The 17,196-nt window shown below is 43.2% G+C and overlaps 1 protein-coding gene across 2 annotated transcripts in view; it reads left to right on the top strand.

Annotated features, from left to right (window-relative positions):
- The first annotated feature begins 281 nt into the window (after window positions 1–281).
- The window catches only part of LOC129399334 (GTPase IMAP family member 4-like), a 39,556-nt gene continuing 22,641 nt past the window's right edge, over window positions 282–17,196 (top strand). The window contains exons 1-3 of one of the 2 annotated variants that reach the window (XM_055118990.1): window positions 287–300; window positions 10,948–11,001; window positions 13,073–14,802. In XM_055118990.1, the coding sequence (XP_054974965.1) occupies window positions 10,962–11,001; window positions 13,073–14,007 (975 nt within the window). In that variant the 5' untranslated portion in view covers window positions 287–300; window positions 10,948–10,961 and the 3' untranslated portion in view covers window positions 14,008–14,802. Of the gene's footprint in view, window positions 301–10,947; window positions 11,002–13,072; window positions 14,803–17,196 lie in introns of those variants that run through there. The other variant, XR_008627055.1, reaches the window with a different exon arrangement.

The following is a 17,196-nucleotide window of genomic DNA, read 5'->3' as shown; positions in this document are numbered from 1 at the left end:
CCTAGGTGTGAAATATTCATCCCAGTTCTCTCAGCAATGACACCTGGGCCCCCTGAGCGCTGCTTGGGAGACTAAAAGAAGAAACAAGTCAGTCTTGGGTCAGGCCACTCTTAATCCGCTCATAGCCCAGCAGCGGACAGTCAGCTCAGGTTTGCTAGATGCTTGAATAGGCGCCAGACCTCTTCCTGAGCAGCGACGACAGCTCCTCCCCTCACTTCCTCTCTCCTCCTCCTCCTTCTCAATATCCTGACTCACTTATACTGTAAAATTCAAGAAGGGAGCTGGACCCAGATTTTCCAGGTAAGGGTTATGGGGGATCTGTGAGTGGGAAACGAGGGTGCCTGCGTGTAATTGATAAAGGAGTGCCCGATCCCGAGTCTATCTTAAACTGGGGAAAAAACTTGTTCTCAAAATGTATCTCTCATTGTTTCCTGCTTCCTGTTTGTGCTGATTTTGGACTGTGAACTATTTTCAAAACTGTTCATTATGAACAAATGCCTCCTTCAGGCATAACCTCTCAAGGGGTATTAATTATTAATAAAAATATTTATTCAAATAAGTTATTTCTTTTGCCTCTTGGGGAGTTCCAATTAATCTGAAACTTCCAGGGACAGTATTGAGCTGTCAGAATGAATTCTGTTGGGAGCCGGTGGGGAGTTTCACTACAGGACCGAGACGCACAACTGGGCATGTCCCAAGTCACATACAGGTCAGGAAAGGGAACCTTCAGGAGGCAAGAAGAGTGAAATTCCTCCCGTGTGACTCGGAGGTTCAGGGGAGACTGGGGGTCAGCAGGTGCTTGTTCTTAAATTGCAGAATGGGAGCTAAGCCATGCGAACACCCTAGAAGTGCAACTCTTGGTTCCTTCTTGGGTCAGGGTAAATGGTCCAGAGCTGAAACCTCTGACCAGAGAGTTCGCTGGAAGGAGGAGGGGGTGTGGGTTTGAGAGTGGGATCAGCATAGAGCTGGCAGGAAGGTAGAGAAACGCATCCAAGTGTGGAGTTACTCCCAAAACGCGTGCAGTATTGTCAACCAATAGTAATTCGATATAAATTTTACTGAAAATAAATTGGCAGGCTAAAAGGCTACAGAATGTACAAGTTTTAGAAGAAATGCCCAAAACTTTGTTTTCCAGTTTTTGTTATCCAACTCTTCCCCGCTGCTCCATCTGCCTTCACTGTGGGCCCCCTACTAAAGACCACTCAGTTCTCAGGCCCTGGTTGGGTTTCGGTTGTTCCTTATTATGTTTCTTTGTAACCCACATCTGAGGGAGAGCATTCTGTATCTATCCCTCTCCTTATTACTAACCTCACTCAGCATGATATTCTCCATATTCATGCACTTAGCAGCAAACTGTGTGATTTCATCTTTTCCTATAGCCAAGTAGTATTCCACTGAATATATATACCATATACACAATGGTACCTACCATTGTGTCTTTACCCACTCATCTGTTCTTGTACACCTAGGTTGTTTCCGTATTTTGAATATTTTGAATAGTGTTGCAATGAACATAGTGTTGCAAGAACAATGACACAGTTGTGTGTCTCGGTCCTGTAGTGAAACTCTCCACTGGCATCCTATCTAAATAGAGTTTTAGGGCCCTTGGAGTAAATGCCAGAGTGAATTTGCTGCACAATATGGGAGATTAATTCCTAATTTGTTGGGTTTTGTTGGGGTTTTGGGGGGAGGGGACACACCTGGCAATGCTCACGGTTTACTCCTGGTTCTGTACTCATGAATCACTCCTGGTGGTACTCAGGGGACCATATGGGATGCTGAAGTTTAAACCTGCGTTGGTCACACGCAAGACAAGTGTCCTCCACACTGTCCTGTCACTCTAATCCCAGATTCCTAGTTTATTAGACATATCCATATTGTTTTCCAAAAGAGCTGGACCAATCAACATTCCCACCTGCGGTTCCTTATTCCCCACATCCCTGCCGACATAGTTGTTTTTAATCTGTGTTGTGTGCCAGTCTCACTGGTATGAGGTGACATCTTATTATTGTTTTGATTTGGATTTCCCTGATGATGTATGGTGCATCACGTTTTTACGTACATTTTGGTCTTCTATATCTCTTCTTTGAGGAAGTTTTTGCTCATCTCTTCTCCCCGTTTTCTTTTTTTTTCCCTTTTTTTTTAGTGGTACCCATCAAGCATTTTATTTTATTTTATTTTTTTTATTAGTTTATTTTTAATTAGAGAGTCATCGTGAGGGTACAGTTACAGATCCATATATCTTTGTGCTCATGTTTCCCCCATACAAAGTTCGATAACCCATCCCTTCACCAGTGCCCATTCTCCACCACCCGTAAACCCAACATCCCTCCCCCCCTCCCCAGTCCCGTCTCCCGCCACCCCACCCTGCCACTATGGCAGGGTATTCCCTTTTGTTCTCTCTCTCTGATTAGATGTTGTGGTTTGCAATAAAGGTGTTGAGTGGCCATTGTGTTCAGTCTCTAGTCTGTATTCGGCCCGCCTCACCCTTCCCCCACATGACCTCCAACCACATTTTACTTGGTGGTCCCTTCCCTGAGTTACCCAGAATGAGAAACCAGCCTCCAAGCCATGGAAACAATCTCCTGGTACTTATTTCTACTATTCTTGGGCATTAGTCTTATAGTATATTATTCTATATTCCACAGATGAGTGCAATCTTTCTATGTCTGTCTCTCTCTTTCTGACTCATTTCACTTAGCATGATACTTTTCATGTTGATCCACTTATATGCAAACGTCATGACCTCATTTTTTCTAACAGCTGCATAGTATTCCATTGTATAGATGTACCAGAGTTTCTTCAACCAGTCATCTGTTCTAGGGCACTCGGGTTTTTTCCAGATTCTGGCTATTGTAAACAGTGCTGCGGTGAACATATAAGTGCATATGTCACTTCGACTATACTTTTTGGCTTTTCTGGGATATATTCCCAGCAGTGGTATTGCTGGGTCAAATGGGAGCTCAACCTCTAGTTTTTTGAGAATCGTCCATACTGTTTTCCAAAAGGGCTGAACTAGTCGGCATTCCCACCAGCAGTGTAGAAGGGTCCCTTTCTCCCCACATCCTCTCCAACAGCGGTTGCTTTTGTTCTTTTGGATGTGTGCTAGTCTCTGTGGTGTGAGGTGGTATCTCATGGTTGTTTTGATCTGCATCTCTCTGACGACTGATGTAGAGCACTTTTTCATGTGTCTTTTGGCCATTCGTATCTCTTCCTTGGTAACGTTTCTGTTCATTTCTTCGCCCCATTTTTTGATGGGGTTGGATGTTTTCTTCTTGTAGAGTTCAACCAGTGCTTTATATACCCTTGATATCAACCCCTTATCTGATGGGTATTGTGTAAATATCCTTTCCCATTCTGTAGATAGTCTTTGTATTCTGGTCACTGTATCTTTTGCGGTGCAGAAGCTTTTTAGTTTAATGTAGTCCCATTTGTTGATCTCTGTTTTTACTAGATTGCTTAGTTCCGTGTCATCTTTGAAGATACCTTTATCTTCAATATCCTGGAGGGTTTTACCGACCTTGTCTTCAATGTACCTTATTGTCTGTGATCTGATGTTGAGGTCTTTAATCCATTTTGATCTGACTTTTGTGCATGGTGTCAGATCGAGTTCTAAGCCCATTTTTTTGCATGTGGTTGTCCAGTTGTGCCAGCACCATTTGTTAAAGAGACTTTCCTTGCTCCACTTCACATCTCTTGCACCTTTATCAAAGATTAGATGATCATACATTTGAGGTTGTGTGTGGGGATATTCCACCCTGTTCCATTGGTCTGCAGTTCTGCTTTTGTTCCAGTACCATGCTATTTTAATTGTTACCGCTTTGTAGTAGAGTTTAAGGTTGGGGAAGGTGATGCCTCCCATCATCTTTTTCCCAAGAATTGTTTTAGCTATCCTTGGGCGTTTATTGTTCCATATAAATTTCAGGATTGCTTGCTCCGTTTCTTTGAAGAATGCCATGGGTATCCCTATAGGGATTGGGTTAAATCTGTATAATGCTTTTGGGAATATTGCCATTTTGACAATGTTTATTCTCCCTATCCATGAGCAGGGGATATTTTTCCATTTCCTCATGTCCTCTTTTATTTCATGAAGTAGCGTTTTATAGTTTTCTTTGTAGAGGTCCTTTACTTCTTTAGTTAAGCTGATTCCAAGGTATTTGATTTTCTGGGGCACAATTGTGAACGGGATTGCTTTTTTCATGTCCCTTTCCTCTGTCTCATTGTTTGCATATAGGAAGGCCATGGATTTTTGGGTATTGATTTTATAGCCTGCGACTTTACTGTATAGGTCAATTGTTTCTAAGAGTTTCTTACTAGAGCTTTTAGGTTTCTCTAGGTATAGTATCATATCGTCTGCGAATAGTGAGAGCTTGATTTCTTCCTTTCCAATCTGAATCCCCTTAATATCTTTTTCTTGCCTGATGGCTATTGCTAATACTTCCAGTACTATATTAAAGAGAAGTGGTGAGAGTGGACATCCTTGTCTTGTCCCCGATCTTAGAGGAAAAGCCCTTAGTTTTTTCCATTGATGATAATGCTTGCCATAGGTTCATGGTAGATGGCTTTGACTATCTTGAGAAAAGTTCCTCCAAAACCCATTTTGGTGAGAGTTTTTTTTTTATCATGAATGGGTGCTGGATCTTGTCAAATGCTTTTTCTGCATCTATGGATATGATCATATGGTTTTTATCTTTACTTTTGTTGATGTGATGGATTATGTTGATTGATTTCCGAATGTTAAACCAACCTTGCATCTCTGGGATGAATCCCACTGGGTCATGGTGTATGATCTTTTTGATGAGTTGTTGGATTCTATTTGCTAGTATTTTGTTGAGAATCTTCGCATCGGTATTCATCAAGGATATTGGTCTGTAGTTTTCTTTGTTAGTGGTGTCTTTGTTTGCTTTTGGTATTAGGGAGATATGTGCCTCATAGAAACTGTTCGGAAGGGTTCCTGTCTTTTCGATTTCCTGGAAAAGCTTGAGGAGAACTGGCAACAAGTCTTCTTTGAATGTTTGGAAGAATTCACCAGTGAATCCGTCTGGACCTGGGCTTTTGTTTTTGGAGAGACTTTTGATTACCGTTTCGATTTCCTTGATACTTATGGGCCTATTCAGGTATTTCACGTCTTCTTGGCTCAGTCTTGGGAGATTGTAGGAGTCAAGGAATTCATCCATTTCTTTTAGGTTCTCTTGTTTCGTGGCATACAGACTTTCAAAGTAGTCTCTGATGATCCTTTGAATCTCCTGGTTTCTGTTGTGATGTCCCCCTTTTCATTTCTGATTCGGTTTATTAGGGTTTTCTCTCTTTCTTTCTTTGTGAGTTTTGCTAGCGGTTTATCAATCTTATTTATTTTCTCGAAGAACCAGCTCTTTGTTTCATTGATCTTATGGATTGTTTTTCGGGTTTCCATATCGTTAATTTCTGCTCTAAGTTTTATTATTTCTTTCCTTCGATCTGGTTTGGGTTCCTTTTGCTGGTCCTCTTCTAAGATCTTGAGCTGCGAAGTCAAACTATCTATATAGGCCCTTTCTTCCTTTCTGAGGAAGGCTTGCAGAGCTATAAATTTTCCCCTTAACACAGCTTTAGCTGCGTCCCATAGGTTCTGGTAGCTTGTGTCTTCATTCTCATTTGTTTCGAGGTATCTCTTAACTTCTTTCTTGATTTCCTCCGTGACCCACTCATTGTTCAATAGTGAGTTGTTTAATTTCCAAGTGTTTGATTTGGTTCTCCGCGTCTGTGCATGATTAACTTCCATCTTCAGTGCATCATGGTCTGAAAAGATAGTTGATACAATTTCTATCTTCCCAATTCTATTAAGGTATAACTTGTGGCCCAGAACATGGTCTATTTTGGAAAATGTTCCGTGTGCGCTGGAAAAGAATGTGTATTCTTTCTTTTTGGGGTATATAGCCCTGTATAGGTCTATTAGCCCTGTCTCCTCCATTTCTTCCTTCAGGGCCATCGTTTCCTTGCTGAGTGTTGTTCTTGTCGATGTATCCAGAGGTGATAGGGCAGTGTTGAAATCTCCAACTACTATCGTGGCGCTAGTTATGCCCTCCTTAAATTCTGTTAGGAGTTCTTTTAAGTATTCAGCTGGTCGTTCATTAGGTGCGTATACATTTAAGAGTGTGATTTCTTCCTGTTGTACATATCCCTTGATGAATATAAAATGACCTTTGCTGTCCCTTCTGATCTTTTTCAGCCTGAAATCAATGCTATCGGATACTAGTATGGCCACCCCCGCTTTTTTTTGAGGGGGCTGTTTGCTTGCAGGATTGTTTTCCATCCTTTGATTTTGAGTCTGTGTTTGTTCTGGCTATTCAGATGTGTTTCTTGTAGGCAGCAGAAAGTTGGGTTTAGTTTCCGAATCCATTTTGCCACTCTGTGCCTCTTGATTGGTGCATTTAGCCCGTTAACATTAAGAGAAATTATTGTCATGGGATTTTGTGCCATTTTTCTGTAGGGTTTGTTGTTCTTATAGGTCTTTTTCCTTGTCTTATAGTAGCCCTTTGAGTCCCTCTTTTAAATTTGGTCTTGAGTCTATGAAGTTCCTGAGCTGTTGCTTGTTCATGAAATAATGTATGGTTCCTTCAAGTTTAACTGAGAGTTTAGCCGGGTAGAGTATTCTTGGTGAGGCATTCATTTCATGAAGTTTTTTCACTATATCCCACCATTGTCTTCGGGCTTGGAGGGTTTCTTCTGATAGGTCTGCTGTGAATCTAAGGGGTGCGCCTTTGTATATGATCTCCTTCTTTTTTTTTTTTTTTTGATTTTGGATTTCTGGCATTTTTTTTTATTTTTTTTTAAAATTTATTTATTTTTAATTAGAGAATCACCGTGAGGGTACAGTTACAGATTTATACACTTTTGTGCTTATACTTCCCTCATACAAAGTTTGGGAATCCATCCCTTCACCAGTGCCCATTCTCCACCACCCGTAAACCCAGTGTCCCTCCCACCCTCCCCAATCCCATCTCCCCCCCACCCCACCCTGCCACTGTGGCAAGGCATTCCCTTCTGTTTTCTCTCTCTAATTAGCTGTTGTGGTTTGCAATAAAGGTGTTGAGTGGCCGCTGTGCTCAGTCTCTAGCCCTCATTCAGCCCGCAACTCCCTTCCCCCACATGGCCTTCGACTACAATGTAGTTGGTGATCGCTTCTCTGAGTTGACCTTTCCCCGGAACGTGAGGCCAGCCTCGAAGCCATGGAGTCAACCTCCTGGTACTTATTTCTACAGTTCTTGGGTGTTAGTCTCCCACTCTGTTATTCTATATACCATAGATGAGTGCAATCTTTCTATGTCTGTCTCTCTCTTTCTGACTCATTTCACTCAGCATGAAACTTTTCATGCCCATCCACGCAGATCAAAACAACTTTGAGATACCACCTCACACCACAGAGACTAGCACACATCCAAAAGAACAAAAGCAACCGCTGTTGGAGAGGATGTGGGGAGAAAGGGACCCTTCTTCACTGCTGGTGGGAATGCCGACTGGTTCAGCCCTTCTGGAAAACAATTTGGACGACTCTCAAAAAATTAGATATTGAATTCCCATTTGACCCAGCAATACCACTGCTGGGAATATATCCCAGAGAGGCAAAAAAGTACAATCGAAACAACATCTGCACATGTATGATCTCCTTCTTTGATCTTGCTGCTTGCAGTATTGTGTCTCTATCTGTGGCATCCATCATTCTGACTATGATATGCCTTGGGGATTTTCTATTTGGGTCCCTTTTAGCTGGCACCCTTCGGACTCCTTGTATCTGGATGTCTGCATTCTCTAGCTCTGGGAATTTTTTAGCAATGATGTCTTTAATGGTGTTTTTTTTCATTGGGATTGGTTCCCTGTAGTTCCGGGACTCCCATGATTCTTATGTTGTTTCTCCTGAGGTCGTCTCCTAGGACTCTAACTTGCTCTAGAGCCATTTTGAGGTCTTTTACCATTATTTGCTGTTGTCTATATGCTTTGTGCAGCTCATCTTCAAGCTCACTGATTCTGTCTTCGGCTGTAGTCATTCTACTATTGAGGGCTCCTACGGAGTTTTTCATTTCATCTACTGATTCTTTTAGTTGTGTGACTTTTGTTCGTAGCTTTGAAATTTCTGCTCTCATTTCTTCCTGGATTATCTTGGTGGAGCGTTCCAACGCTGCATCGATATCCTCCCTTAATTTATTGGATGTTCGTTCCATAGTTGTGTTGAGTTCGTGAACCATCCTCACAATTTCCTCCCTGAATTCTCTATCTGAGAGGAGGGTGTATTTCTGGGAGGTCGCTGCTGAGGTTAGTGAGATGTTTTCTTGGCTCTCTCCTAGTGGTGGGGATTTTCTTAGTTTCTTCATGTTGTTATGGGCTTTACTATCTGGAGCTCTCGTTAGCTTGGGAGGAACCTCGACTGAAGATATTTGGCTATGCTCTTTTGACAAAGGACTTTTCTGTGCAAGTTGATGTATTCATTGACAGTTTTTGTGAAGTTAGGATAGGCTAGGTTAGTTGAATATTAACATATAGTAACTAAGATGATGAGGGAGTTCTTCGGAGGAATGGGTTCAATCAATTGTGGCCAAAGGACAATGCATGGAACGCGGCCGCGTTAGCGGCCTGTGCTCCGGAAAGAGGCCACGCCCACTTTTAGGCCACGCCCTCTAAGATGAGTACACGCCCCTAAGCAGCAGAGTGGGGATTGGTCAGGATCCGAGTGCGGCGGCGGAAAGGTGCCAGGCAGGGGCTTCAGGAGAAGCCCTGAGCCGAGGCGGGCAGGGGGCGGGGAGGGGGCTTCTCCGCGCTGAGGAAGGCTCTCCAAGGGATTGCCTGTTTACCTGCAGGATGGCTTCTCCCCGTTTTCTGATGGGGCAGCCTCTCTTAATACCAATCGCTACCACTATCAATGGACCTAAAATGCTTCATAAAAATTCTTGATGTTTTTTTCTTCCTAGTGTACAAAACTCTGTTTCCTACTGCCTACACCTAAAGGATGAATAAATAGCCTCCCTTTCAAAGAATCGCCCCTCTTTCTCAGTGCTGCACTTTTGTACTTGGTGATTTTCTATTGAGCTTTCTGTATACAATCAGCATCTTCAGTCTGTTCTAGAAAAGTTTCTGCATGTAAGAGGTCTTCAAACCATCAAAACCTTTGTATAAATATTAAAAACATACTACCAAGTTGTTATAACATTTATTATTTAACAAGAAAAATTATTTCACAGATAAGAGCAGATAGAAAGATCAGTCCGAGAGGAAGCAAGAATCAAGATCTTTTTTTCAATCAACTTGTTTATTTAGAAATCACTTGCACATCTCTTTGTCCAGGACTGTGATTGTACCCATAGATTAGATTAAAATATGAGACACAGATTGTCCAATCATCATAAGATCTCAACGTCTTGTGGAGGCACCAGGGAAATATCAGACCTCACCTAATGTAAAGTGGTTTCTCTGAGAACCCCCGGGAGAGTTATTGGGGCAAACAGCAAATGGAGCATCAATGCTAATGTTGGTCGAGGTGGTGGAGCTGGGGATCACGGTGCTGGAGAAACTCTCTCAGGAGCAGTGAGGGTCAGAATACTGAGACCCAGGCTTCTCAGGAGCGGGGACAGAGCAGGCTGTGGAATGGACTGGGAGTGCTCTAGGGAGAGGGAAGATGCCACGGAGTCCAGAGAGGGGCAAGAGTGGGAGCTTTAAACCCTTTTGGAGCGAGACAAACTGCTCGAGCACCATCTTGTGAACCACCTCATTGATGTTTATCTCTTTATGGAAAAAGCTACTGGGAAATGTCAGTTAGAAAAAAATCTAAGTTTTGTTTTTTTATATATTTTTGTTAAGTCACCACGGTTTATAAAGTTATTCATAGTTAAGCTTGAGGCATACAATATCCTAACACCAAACCTATCTCCAGTGTCAACATCCCCCCAGAAATTTTCGCAGTTTCTTCAAAGCATCTGATTATGGGCCAGGGAGAGTACAGGTGTGAAGGCATTTGCCTTGCACATAACAGACCTGGCTTTCATAGCTGGCATCATGTATGGTCCCCTCATCTTACCCAGGAGTGATCCCTGCGCACAGAGTGAGCAGTAAGCCCTGGGCACCACTGGGTAGGGTCTCAAAACAAAAGCAGAACAAAGCATTTGATTATAAGAGAGAAAAGGAGTTTTTTTTTTCTTTTTGGGGTCACACCCAGAAGCACACAGGGGTTACTCCTGGCTCTGCACTCAGGAATTACTCCTGGCAGTGCTGGGGGACCATATGGGATGCTGGGAATCGAACCCGGGTCGGCTGCGTGCAAAGCAAACGCCCTAGCCGCTGTGCTATCGCTCCAGCCCCGAGAAAAGGAGATTTAAACTGAAGTAATGAAGGATCTGTTTTCATTGCAAACAAATAACAATATAAAAATTAAAAAGAATATATCATTCTGTGAACTTTGTAAGTAGAGTCAGCCAAAAGGATTTGGAGATGGACAATGAGGAAATGAGGAAAGAAGAGCTGGGACGAACCAAGATTTCCCGGGAGTCAATAGCTCTGATGAGAGCTATCACATTCACGGAACGACATGATGGAGCAGTGCAGGCGGGCTGCAGCTCAAGGGGTGCAGTTTTGCTGATTCTACTGGAAATTCCCATAACACTTCCAAGTGGAAAAAAAGATAAACGGGGTAAAAACAGTTGGGATTTCTAGGATCTAAGATAGAGTCTCTACTCCACTGACTAGAGAGGGGAGAAGGATTGGGATTTACAGTCAAGGAACACTTCTTTGAACTTCTTTGTGCAAAGAAAATGGAATGGTTTGAAACTGAGGCAGAAAACAGGAAGTGAGAGGAATGTCAGAAAGGAGATGTGAAAATTGAAACAGAAAGTTTATGGGAAAAGGAACTGTTTTCTATCTGAGTGGTGAAATGTTCAGTTATGTCCACTTCTCTAAAATAACCTGTTTATATCTTCTTATCTGCAGGAATTCTGACCACCATGGAAGCACAGTTCCACTGCAATCCCTGGAGAACCCACGGTAAGATGGACAAGGAGGTCCCCAGGTCAGGCTGGGCATGAAGAGTTGGCAGAGACCTGTTTCTCCAGCCAGTCACCACCTGAGCAAAGCCAAATATTTTCTACTCAATCTCTTTCTTTCTTCATAGGCTCTGCTTTCCCATTTCTCTGACCCTTTATATTTTTTTCCTCCTTCTACTCACTCTGCCAGGAAGAGCAGTTCCAATATTCTGACCGATCCTGGAGGGAATAAATGTATTTTTTTCCTGTTTTCTATGCTGTGGAGTCACCAGAGCAGCTGGGCCAGCTGGTCTTGTTGTCTGTACTTTTTCCAGTCTGGAGGACTACCTGGGTATCATGGATTCCTCATACAATTCCCTGTTTCCATGCTCCTGGAGACCTCACTATAACCAACCAATCCAAATGACTGACGAAATCTATATATCCATAGACATATGCCCTTATCCACAGGCTTTCACTATATGACTTCAGCCACCCCAGGGTGTAGAGCTTAAACATCAAGGATTAAGATGTCTCTCAATTTGGGAGGCGGGCTCAGATCCATGTGTTTAATCTCAGAATCACTCATTCATCTGTAGCTAACTTATGTTTCAGTATGAACGAACTTGGATGCCTCATGGCGTCCTTGGTAGTTAGCAGTCTCCTGAGCAGCCCAGGGTCAGGTGTAACAGGACCTTGTGTCCCTCATCCTCCAGTAGACCAGTTCAGACCTCATCAAAGGGCAGCTAAGGGTTCTGAAGAGCAGGTACAGGCAAGGTACTGAACATAGGCACTTTTGGAATCTCGGCCTTTTTGGTTTCACAATCCGCCTGGCCCACCAGATTCACAGGCTGGAGAAATAGACTCAGCATCTTGAGAGAAGGAGCTACAAATCCACTGTGCAGATTGGGATCATCTGTGTCCTATGTGCATACTGGGGTGAATTGAGATCTTATCTTCAATTGATCATATAGAATGTCATACAAATGCTCTGGGCATCAGCAAGTTGTGACAGTTAGGAGGTGGCTGTTTGTGCCCCTTTCTATGGCAATCATTAATCTCAGAATAGTCCCAAGTGGGGTAACCAAGAAATGATCTAACAAATAATGATCTGAACATCCAACCATGTTCACCTCAATAACCTAAGCCATCCTGTTTACTGTGTTCTCACCTCTTAGAGACTTTCTTTGCTCCTCCAAATACTTTTGTTGTCAAATGTGAAACTTTGATTTAGGAATGCTTCTTCTTATGTCAGTGTTAGTAAATGTTTCAGCAACAAATATGTAAGCAGTGAGGATTGGCCACTATTCCTCACTTGTTAACTATGTCTTTAACTTTACTTAGAGGATTCCTATTCTCCTGAGGGTTTGAGTCCCCTTCAGGATCTCATGTGAACTATAGAGGGACAATTATCTCTCTGCTCCTCTCCCAGCCTGGGTGGTTACACAGTGCACTGATTTGACTTCTTAAGGGAAGAAGAAAAGATCTATTTTAAAAAAAGTAGTTGGGGTAGGGTAGAATCTCCAACTGGGATGTTCTAGTTCAGATCTTATATTACTTCCTACTGGGTCTCCTCAGAAGAGCTACAAGAACAGCTCACATTTTCTTCTTCTTTTTTTTCTTTTTTTTGCTTTTTGGGTCACACCCGGCAATGCACAGGGGTTACTCCTGGCTCATGCACTCAGGAATACTCCTAGCACTGCTCAGGGAACCATATGGGATGCTGGGAATCGAGCCCAGGTTGACCACATGCAAGGCAAATGCCCTACCCGCTGTGCTATCGCTCCAGGCCCATATTTCTATTTTTTTATTTTTTCACCTTTTCTTCTTCTTCTTCTTAAATCATTATCTTTCCTACTCAGTAGACTAATAAGTTACAAAAGTTTCAGGAAAAAAAACAGTTCATTGGAATCCGAAAAAGTACTTGTGGTTCCCCAGAACCCCCAAGAAGAACACCAGGCCTTCAGGGTTCCCACGGACTTCTGATGAGAACAGTCGGCACTCCAGAAGAGGTGCCTAGTGGACAAAGGGAAGGGCACCAGCAATGGAAACTGTTGGAAACTATCCTAACCCTGCAGTTATTGTTTCCCCAGGACTTGCAAACAAAGACCCCGGATTTCCAGAACTGAGACTTGTCTTACTGGGTAAGACTGGAGCAGGGAAAAGTGCTACAGGAAACAGCATCCTGGGAAAGACTGTGTTTAAGTCAAGCACAGCAGCAAAATCCATCACCAAATCCTGCGAAAAAGGGAGTCTGAATTGGAAGGGGAGAAAAATTGTTGTTGTGGATACTCCTGGCATTTTTGACACCGAAGTGCCTGATGCAGCCACCGAGAGTGAGATTGTTCGCTGCCTCCTGCTGACCTCCCCAGGTCCTCATGCTCTGATCCTGGTGGTCCCTCTGGGATGTTACACCAAAGAGGAGCAGATGGCCACAGAGAAGATCCTGGAAATGTTTGATGGCAGAGCTCAGAGACACATGATTCTCTTATTCACCCGGAAAGATGAGTTGGGCACCCAAGATTTCTCAGAGTACTTAAAGGGCGCTCAAGTCCTTCAAGAACTGATAGCTAGACTGGACAATCGCTATTGCCTGTTCAACAACAAGGCAACAGGAGCTGAGCAGGAGGCCCAGAAGGCAGAGCTGATCGCTCTGGTCGAGAAGGTGATGACAGAGAATGAAGGAACATACTACACTAATAGGTATTATCAATTGGTTGAGCGGGAAATTCAAAAACAAACCCTCATGAAGCAAGGATATTACAGAGAAGAGCTGGAGAAAGAGAAAGCCCAGATAAGAAAGGAGTATGAAGAGAAAATGAGAAATCTGGAGGATACTCTGGAGAAGCAAGCAAGAAGGGATGAAATGGAGAGAGCTTTGGTAGAAAGGGAATCTGTGTATGTCACGAAGCGAGACAATGCCAGAGAACAAGTGGAGACTCTTACTCGGATCATTGAATTCCTCACAGAGGTACTGAAAGTAGTTTCCTTAGTTCTTACAGAAGTGTTTAAAGACAAAACCAAATGAAAATCTCTGTTTCCTGCGCATTCCCTGGCTGCCCCGCTCCACATGACTCATTTGCTCAAAGACAGAGCACTCTCATTTTACTGATAATCTCAGGACTAAGGAGTCAACAAGTTGACTGTGGGCAGTTGGCAAGAGACAAATTTATGAAACAGGAGGGCAGACATATTCTAGGTTTGTGTTCAACATCCCCACCTTATGACTTCTTTCTCAGAAACATGGAGAAAGACCATGCAGACAGCCAACCAAGGTGACCCAGCATTTGTCTCTTTAACACTTACAGAATTTCTGCTTTAGACACTTACTCCCCCGCCCCAGTCTTGCCCTCATATGCTTTTGCCTTTGGCTCCTCTGTGATGACTTTCCCAAATGGATCTTTGAAATAATGACGTCTCTGAATTCAGTGATCTTAAGAAATGGAGTTGTTCCTACTATAGATGAATTCACTCTAGATAACCATAGATTTATTTTATTCATAGTTACAGAACTGCTCAAATTGTTCCTTATTATTACCCATTGTAAACAAAGTTCTTTCTAGAAAGTGACCTCTCAGAATACTACTAAACTCAAATGCCAGGGAGAGTGTGACTGGAGGAAGAGGCAGGGGGAGGGGTGTGGTCAACAGGAAGAGAGCAGTGCGGAAGTGCTCAGTTAATTATGTGTATCTGTAGAAACTCAGTGGCTAACCTCACTACCAATTTGCTTAATAGCTTGCAGTCTCTTTTTGCTGTGACACTGTTACCACCCCACCTCCAACACCCCACACCTTGGTTATTACTGCTTGAGCATTTATCTCTACACTAGTGCCAGACTTATTAGTTTCTTTATCATTGTAATAAACTTTTCTGTTCTCTCATATTGCAAGACTGGAATCTGTGTAATTATTTGATTTTTTTTGGAAAATGACACTACTTTTTCTTAGGTCATATAGATATGCCTTACTTTTTCACTGTAGATGTGAACATTTTTCAGGTAAATTTTAAGGGAATTTTAGAGCTAGCTAAGGGATCCCCTCATAATATCTTTCTTCCCTCTCCTGGAAGTTTTGAGCCACACTGTCAGCCCTTGTGCCAGCTGAAAAAACTTGGATTCTTTTATTAGGAGCTGATATAAATTACGTTTAAATCATGCTTAAATTTTTTTTCATTTTTAAATTACTTTTAATGCTGGAGCAATAGCACAGCGGTAGGGCATTTGCCTTGCACGCGGCCGACCCGGTTTCGATTCCTCCACCCCTCTCAGAGAGCCTGGCAAGCTACCCGTGGTGTATTTGATATGCCAAAAACAGTAACAACAAGTCTCAAAATGGAGATGTTACTGGTTCCCGCTAAAGCAAATTGATGAGCAACAGGATGACAGTGACAGTAACAGATATAAGTCAAAAACCAAGACAAAAACCAATATATAATATATATTTGTATATAAATATATTTATATATAAAGCATTGAAGTCCCTATTTCTTTTCTCATTTCTTTTATTTTTCTTTTTGGGTCATACCTGGCGATGCACAGGGGTTCTTCCTGGCTCTGCACTCAGGAATCACCCCTGGGGTGCTCAGGGGACTATATGGGATGCTGGGAATCGAACCCGGGTTGGCCACATGCAAGGCAAACACCCTACCCGCTGTGCTATTGCTCCAGCCCCTCTTTTCTCATTTCTACTGGCACTCCATGTCTAGAAATTTCTAAGACTTCCCAAAGTACACTTTCATGTTATGCCAAAGGTTTGGTGATCACATGTCACTTGGATCAATTCATCTTGCTCTGCCATCTTGAAAGTGACTCCCCCATCACCACATTTTACCCCAAAATGTATCATTACTACTTCCTTATTTCCCCCAAATACAATGACTACACTAATAAGAGTTAACAAAGTCACTGAGTCTCATAGCCGACCCAGGTTTGATTCTTGGCACCACAGATGGTTCTACTCAGCCCCATCAGGAGTGATCCCTGAGTGCAGAGCTAGATGTAAGCCCTGAGCACAGCTGAGTGTGGCTAAACAAAAAAGTCTCCGTTGTGAGATTTGTTGTTACTTTTTTTGGAATATTGAATACACCACAGGTAGCTTGCCAGGCTCTGCCGTGCAGGCAGGATACTCTTGGCAGCTTGCCGGGCTCTCCGAGAGGGATGGAGAAATCGAACCTGGGTCAGCCGCGTGCAAGGTAAACGCCCTACCCGCTGTGCTATCGGTCCAGTTCTGAAATTGTAAATACACATTTTTTCAAAAAGAAAGTCTACTTGGGGTCTGTCCTGAGAAAAAGAGCTGACACTGGAAGTGGGAATGGAGGGACGAAGCCCGTGAACTGTGACGGGCTGGGTGGGGTGGGCACCACATGTGCCAAGAGCAAGGTGGAAAACTGCGTCTGGGTTGTGCCAGGGCCAGGTCCGTGGTGACGCCTTTCCCAGTAAAGCGGTAATTGCTCTGTTTTTGACTGAAGCAAAGCTCTGTTGGGGTACAGAGGGAGTTGCGGGTTAGGTGTGGGTGGCTGACCCAACTTCATCCTCGGCACCAATGGTCACTGGGCATCACTGGATGTGACTGGATGTGAAATCCACCCAGCACCCCAGGGCTCTGGACACCCCGTACCCCTGGGCCCAAAGAGTGTCACTTCCTCAAACCCTCACACTGAACTTCAGGACCCTTATAACTGGAAGTAGCCCGTAGGCCCCCTTAGCACTGCCGGAAAAGTCTCCCCGAAAAAGGAAGGACAAAGGGTGCCTTAAATAGCAGCAGGAAGAGGCAATGCTTGGAAACTTGCTAGTTGACTTAGAATAAGTTTAATTGTTTCAATTAATTTGATATCTTGCTTCATTCATGGAATGTTGTATCTCCATTTTATTATCTGTATTTCGGTTTGGGGGGTCTGTCTGGCTGCTCTCAGGGCTAACTCTGGGCTCTGTGCTCAGGGTGTAGGAAAACATTGGGTTTGTCCTCTCAGCCGTGCCACAGGGAACTTAGGTTTATCAGGTTATACCCCGTCACATGCTCCCGAGTCACTCCCATTCCTTTATCTGTAAACCCTTCTCTGTGTTCTCCTCCCCAACCAGTAAAACACCCTTTTTCCCTAATCAGATTCTGTTAAATTGTAAGGTCAGATTCTTCTAAGAACACTGAACTTGTATTGTAAGTTAAATACTGCTTTTCTCCATCTTTTGAGTAGTTTATTTTAAAGCACTGTCCTTTCTGTA

Source organism: Sorex araneus, chromosome 1 (assembly GCF_027595985.1).
Source record: "Sorex araneus isolate mSorAra2 chromosome 1, mSorAra2.pri, whole genome shotgun sequence".
In the NCBI taxonomy this organism is placed as follows: Eukaryota; Metazoa; Chordata; class Mammalia; order Eulipotyphla; family Soricidae; genus Sorex; species Sorex araneus.
This window is presented reverse-complemented; position numbering and strand designations above follow the sequence as displayed.